We start from the raw sequence: 6,000 nt of genomic DNA on the forward strand, positions 1-6,000 counted from the left end.
GAACAGAGGTGGTAACTGACTGAAACTCTGTCTGATTTACAGTAACAATACCTAAACCTCAAGACAATCAAAGAGCTTTTGCGAGTTCCTCTGGAAGGATCCACTGAGTCTTTGAATGTGCCACTGTCTACCTGAGTGGTTAAAGTTGTAACAGTCTCTGGCCTGCCTCCTCTTATCAGAGGGCCTTTGAAGTCCACTGTGGCAGGGGTGGAGCAGTGGGTTCAGGGTGTAGTGTCAGGGGAGGCTAATACACATAGTTGACCTTTATCATCTGATCACATCTCCCCATTTGAGCATCTGCAACAGGTTTCCAGCTGTCTTCTCAGCTGCTGCAGAAACTGTTCAAAACAAAAAAACAAAAAACAAAAAAAACAAACAAAAAAAACCCTCAACATGTAATAAAGGACCTATGTGTGCATGGGTAATTTATTGACACATTGGTGCCAAAACCCAAGCTGCAGTGTGGTGGACCTGCAATCAGCCAGCTGAGGCGCAGGCCCAGATGGTGGCCGAGCTGACATGCAGCAGGAGCAGGCTGCAGCGGTTTGCCACCAGTTTGAACAGCTGCAGGAGTATGAGCCCTGAACAAAGGTGTTGGACAGTTGGGTTGCTTAGGCTGGTCGCTGGCGCCACTGCAGTTCACACCGGGCCCACCAGTATGCCTCGGCGGAAGGAGATGACCTCCAAAAAATGAAAGTCAAAACGTTCTGGACCTAATCACCGCCTCACTGACCAGTCAGAAAAATAATTGACAGATTAGTTGACTACCAAGATAATCTTTAATTGCACCCTTACTTAATATAAAAGCAACTGAATGCCTTCTAGCCAGAACCACACGGTGAGAGTAGTTCCACTGAAAGTCTCAGTAAAAACTAATTTCAATGTGCTAACATTTAGCACGCTGTAAATTAATGCCCAGTATGCTGCCAGTAACAACAAATTTGGCCTTTAATGTGTTTGTTAAAAGTCCCTAGCACGTGCAGTATTTCAATTTGTGGTTAAAAAAAAACAAACAAAAAACAAACGTTCATCTGTTATTCCAGGAGTGGGTTTGTGTAATGTGTTATTATTACCCTGCAACACTATTTATATTCTGAAATTGTTTTTGTGATCAGTAGGTTGATAGGGTTTAACTTAAAATATATATATAAAGCTATCAAGCAAAAAAAATAAAGTTAAAATCTTGTGGGCCAATGAAAACGTGGAGGAGAGGTAAAAACAAAGAGGAGCTAACTGGAAACTGGTAAAGATAAATGACAACAAGATTCACTGGACAGGCCCACTGGGAATCCTTCCTTCAAGACCAAGCCAAATGTAGTAAGTCAAATGAATCAGGGAAGGATGATACACAAGTGTGCATTATAATGTCTCACACACAGACACACACACACACACATGCACACGCACACACGCACATTCCTTGCAAGGAGTTAAACATGTTTTTTCTTCTAGATCACATCTTAGAACACGTGTCAAACTTAAGGCCTGCCAGCAAAATGTGGCCCATGAGAGCATGTGCATGATTGTCTTAAAATACGTTTACTATATGGTGTTTAAAAGCGCACACTGACTATAAACTACATCTCCCAAAATGCATTTGGATTGTTTGAACCCCAATGCCCCCGGTAGCAGGGGCAAGAGGGAGAACTTCTAGTTTGACGTGATGTACCGCCAGATCTGATTTTTAAAATACAGATGTGTATGGTATCCACAGAAACATTAGAATCTCAGCTAAAAGCTCATAAAGCCATTTCAGCGACCACCAAACAGCAAAAACAGCAAACAATTAAAGAGCAGGTAAACAGATTCTGCAAAAAGATCTTACTTTGGCTGTCTTGCTGCCGATAAAATTGCACTTCCTTCACGGCTCTACCTCTCAGGAAAGTTTATGTTTTTCACTTTCTACAACAGAAATCTGTTTGTTTTATGACTACAGCTAAAAAAGAACAATATCAACAAAAAAATTGAAAGTTTGAGCAATGACCTACCAGAAGTTTAAGAGCTTTTTCTTTAACATGTAGAAAAACAGTTAAATAGGCCATTTGTTTACACTCACATAAGAGGAGTTTCACTTGTCTGGTCTGCTTAAGATCAAATCGGGCTGTATGTGGCCCACAGTGTACAATGAGTTTGACACCCCTGTCTTAGAAGAAAAGATACCTAGTAGGGAGCGCTCCAATAGAGGCTCCAATATTCATTACGCTTCACAGCTTAATATATAAATCCCATGGATGAGCTCCAAAGCAATGTGTAAAACTGTAGGAAACAACAGCAGTCCTTTTTCTGTAGGTTCAGTGGGCACTGCAAAGTTGCACATGAACATGAACTAGTTCTCCATCTGGTGAAGGTTCAACTTAAAGTAACCCATGGCAAGTTTCCAGAAAATAATAAGAAGTAGCAGTGCCAGCTGCAGTCCAGCACTGTGGAGTTGGAGTTTGCCTCACTGACAACAGCTGAATGACTTTAAGGACTGCCACCCGAGCAGCATTGTCAGCCTCAAGGAAACAGGAGAAAGGAAGAGCTTGGGGTAATTTACTTGGACAACATTGCTCAGTTAAAGTCTGAGCAATCAAAAATCTGATTATGTTAAATTTGGTGCTTAGCAGCAACTAGCAAGGGAAAGAAAACGCAAGAAGCCAGTCTGTCTTGAAAAGGTTGACAGCAGGGATGACTTGGTGAAACTTCTCAGAGTAACAGCCAGAGCTACAAGAGAAACTCATCATTGCAGCTTACAATACCCTGAGATCACATGACTTCATGCCACTGCTCAGCATTTATCTCTGCCACCTCACCCTCATCAGACACAGTGAAAGGCCCCCCACCCAGACCCACACACACAAACACCCTTGACCCCTGTGACACCTGCCTCCATTGGCTCTTTTCTGTGGCTAATTTGAAAATACCTCTTCCTAATCCCTACAGCTACCCACCCCTGCTGCCCTGAAAAATGTTCCCTTCCTCTCCTCCAGTTCCTCTGTTCATTCAGTTCAATCTGTGTTGCTGGCAGCTTTTTGGTGGTGTATTAGTCCAACTATTGCTGTAACACTCAACAGGTATGTATGTATGGTCAAGGGCGATCATGGCTCAAGAGTTGGCAGTTCGTCTTATAATCGGAAGGTTGCCGGTTCGAGCCCCGGCTCGGACAGTTTCGGTCGTTGTGTCCTTGGACAAGACACTTCACCTGCCACCTAGTGGTGATGGCCAGAGGGGCTGATGGCGCGATATGGCAGCCTCGCTTCTGTCAGTCTGCCCCAGGGCAGCTGTGGCTACAACTGTAGCTGCCTCCACCAGTGTGTGAATGTGAGAGTGAATGAATAGTGGCATTGTAAAGCGCTTTGAGGGTTTCGAAAAGCGTTATATAAATGCAATCCATTATTATTATAATAGCAATTTAACACAAGCCAGTTAAGATCCTCTATGTAAAAAAAAAAAAAAGATGCTGGTTCATGAACCAATGCATGAAATCAGTGTTTCTGTGTTCCTTGACCTCTCAGATCTAGACGCTTGGCAGAAAAAGACTAAATCAAACTGAGGAGCCAGGCTTCTCATTCTGATCACTATTACTAACGCCTTTTGTTTTCTCTTGTCTTTATCCAAAGACTGAAACTTGGAATGAAAACAGAGATAACTGAGAAAATAAAAAAATGGATGTCAGGATTTTGTGGAACTGAAAAACATTTGGAAGAATGTACACCGGTAGCAAATGAAATACATCCAGGCTTTTATCTGCTAATGGACCCTACTCATCCCAGAATGTAATTAAGTGTTTTTTATTAGCCCTGCCTGTCTAACTGTCTGACTACCAATTTTAAAACTAAGAACCTGTTCCATGATAACCAATGGTACTGAGATGAGGGGGAAAAAGTGTTGAGTCAAGATGGAATGAACTATATACACTGATCACGCACATTATGACCACCTGCCTAATACTGTGTTGGTCCCCGTTTTGCTGGCAAAATCTCTCTGACCCATTAAGGTATGGACTCCACAAGACGTCTGAAGGTGTGCTGCGGTACCTGGGACCAAGATGTTAGCAACAGATCATTGAACTCCTGCCAGGTGGGGCCCCCATTGATCGGACTTGTTTCTCCAGCACATCCCACGGATGCTCGATTAAATGTCTATGGGATCCAATCGATATCTGTGGAATCTGGGGAATTTTTGGTTTGTGGCAGGACACGCTATCCTGATGAAAGAGGCCATAGCCATCGGAAAATACTGTTTTCATGAAAGGGTGTCCATGGTGTGGAACAATGTTTAGGTAGGTGGTACATTTCAAAGTAACAGCCACAAAACCCAAGATTTCTCAGCTGAACGTAGCCCAAAATATCACACTGCCTCCACTGTTGCTTTCGGTTGTGGACAGAGGTCAGCATGGGACCGGTCTGCCACTGTGCGGTCCCATACGCAACAAACTACAATGCACTGGGTATTCTGACACCTTTCTATCAGAACCAGCATGAAGTTTGTCAAATCAATTGGACTGGCCCACACAAGCCAGCCTTCACCCCCACATGAAATCAATGAGCCTTGTCCCTGTCGCTGGTTCACTACTGTTTGCCACTGTCCCTTCCTGTTAACATAGCCCACCCACAAATAGATGAAGAGATCATTTGTGTTTCAAAAAAACTTGAATATTCTTGTCCATTCAGTTACTTGTGCAAATAAATTCTCTGCAATATGCAAAGACTTCAACTTGATTTAGAAATAAAAGTGAACTTTTAGGCTAAACAAACAATATCCCACATACCGTAGAAGAGAAGAAGCTACTTTTGGCTGCTCACAAGAGGTCACCACAGTGGGTTGCTCCCTGAGTTTGGGATTTGGCAGAAGTTTATGTTGGATATAGATAGTTGTCAACAGAAAAACAGCTGTACCAGCGTGAACAGCTGGGATAGTTAGTATTGGTGTTAACTCTTATGATGAGCAGTTATTTCCTTTAAGAGACCAGTAAATAAAGTTACATGTGAGACTGACATTATTGACTCCTCTAAGCTTTCACTTAATATTCTAGGTCTCTTAAATACTAATACTAAACTAGTCAAAGTCTGAATGGCTGCAAATCATAAACTTGCTTTTCTCCTGATTTTTGATCCCAGAATCTTTAAGAAAACAGGGGCAAGAGAAGACAGAGAGAGATCACCAGTCCATCTTTCATCCATACTAACTTTCAGTTGGACAACAGCGGGAATATTTCATAGTCTTTGGAAGTCCACTCCCACCCTAGCTTAAAACACAGTTAAAGAATGCAACAACAAGGTTTTCTTTCTATATTTACTCTCGATTTTACTTTTTAGATATTGCTGTATTGTTCGGATACACATCTTCATGCATGAGTGACACATGTGTAGAGTTCTGTCTATTCTAAACTAACAAAATGTCAGTGAAGACAACTGTCTGCATTCTTAAGCAACAGGAACCAGAGTCACATAGGGAACCCTGCACCTCATTCCTGATCCCTTCATGAACGCAAAATGAATGAGATATTCAGCTGATCACGTTAATCCCTAAATATCCACAGCGTGAACAAAGTTGATAATATACTGTGATTCAGTGGGAACGCCATCTCTGAGTCACTGGACGTTGACTGCATCAGCTGAAACTTTACCGTAAGCAGAGACGTGCGCTCCTTTCAAACAGCTTCACACTCACCGGCTCATCCAGCTGCTCCTGCTCGTAGTATTCATAATAGTCGTTGTGACTCAATGCGCTGCCGAGCGTGGTGTTGAGAAGGTATGCCAGTAAAAGAGAAAATCCTCGTAAGTGCATGTTTATATGAGCAACTCCTGAAGTGTTTATGATCCGAGAATCGTAAAAAATGTGGAATTTAAAAAAAAAGAAAGCTCCGCAGTATCTGCGCTCCCCTCTTTCTGTCGCTGAAAACACACGCTCGCTCGCTCTCGCTCTCCTTTGTCTTCTTGGCAAGGTCCAGCACTTTCTCCTTGGAGGGCCTGTGTGTGTGTGTGTGTGTGTGTGTGTGTGTGTGTGTGTGTGTGTGTG

General features: G+C 42.7%; 1 protein-coding gene across 1 annotated transcript in view; it reads right to left on the minus strand.

Moving 5' to 3' along the window:
- Positions 1 to 5,981, minus strand: part of vegfc (vascular endothelial growth factor c) — a gene marked incomplete in the record, with an annotated part of 103,580 nt that extends 97,599 nt beyond the window's left edge. Inside the window, 1 exon segment of the mRNA XM_014329609.2 lies at positions 5,653 to 5,981. Within this exon segment, the coding sequence (XP_014185095.1) occupies positions 5,653 to 5,769 (117 nt within the window).
- Positions 5,982 to 6,000: the final 19 nt, after the last annotated feature.

Source organism: Haplochromis burtoni, unplaced genomic scaffold, assembly GCF_018398535.1.
Source record: "Haplochromis burtoni strain Fernald_Lab_line unplaced genomic scaffold, NCSU_Asbu1 Contig_579, whole genome shotgun sequence".
NCBI lineage: Eukaryota > Metazoa > Chordata > Actinopteri > Cichliformes > Cichlidae > Haplochromis > Haplochromis burtoni.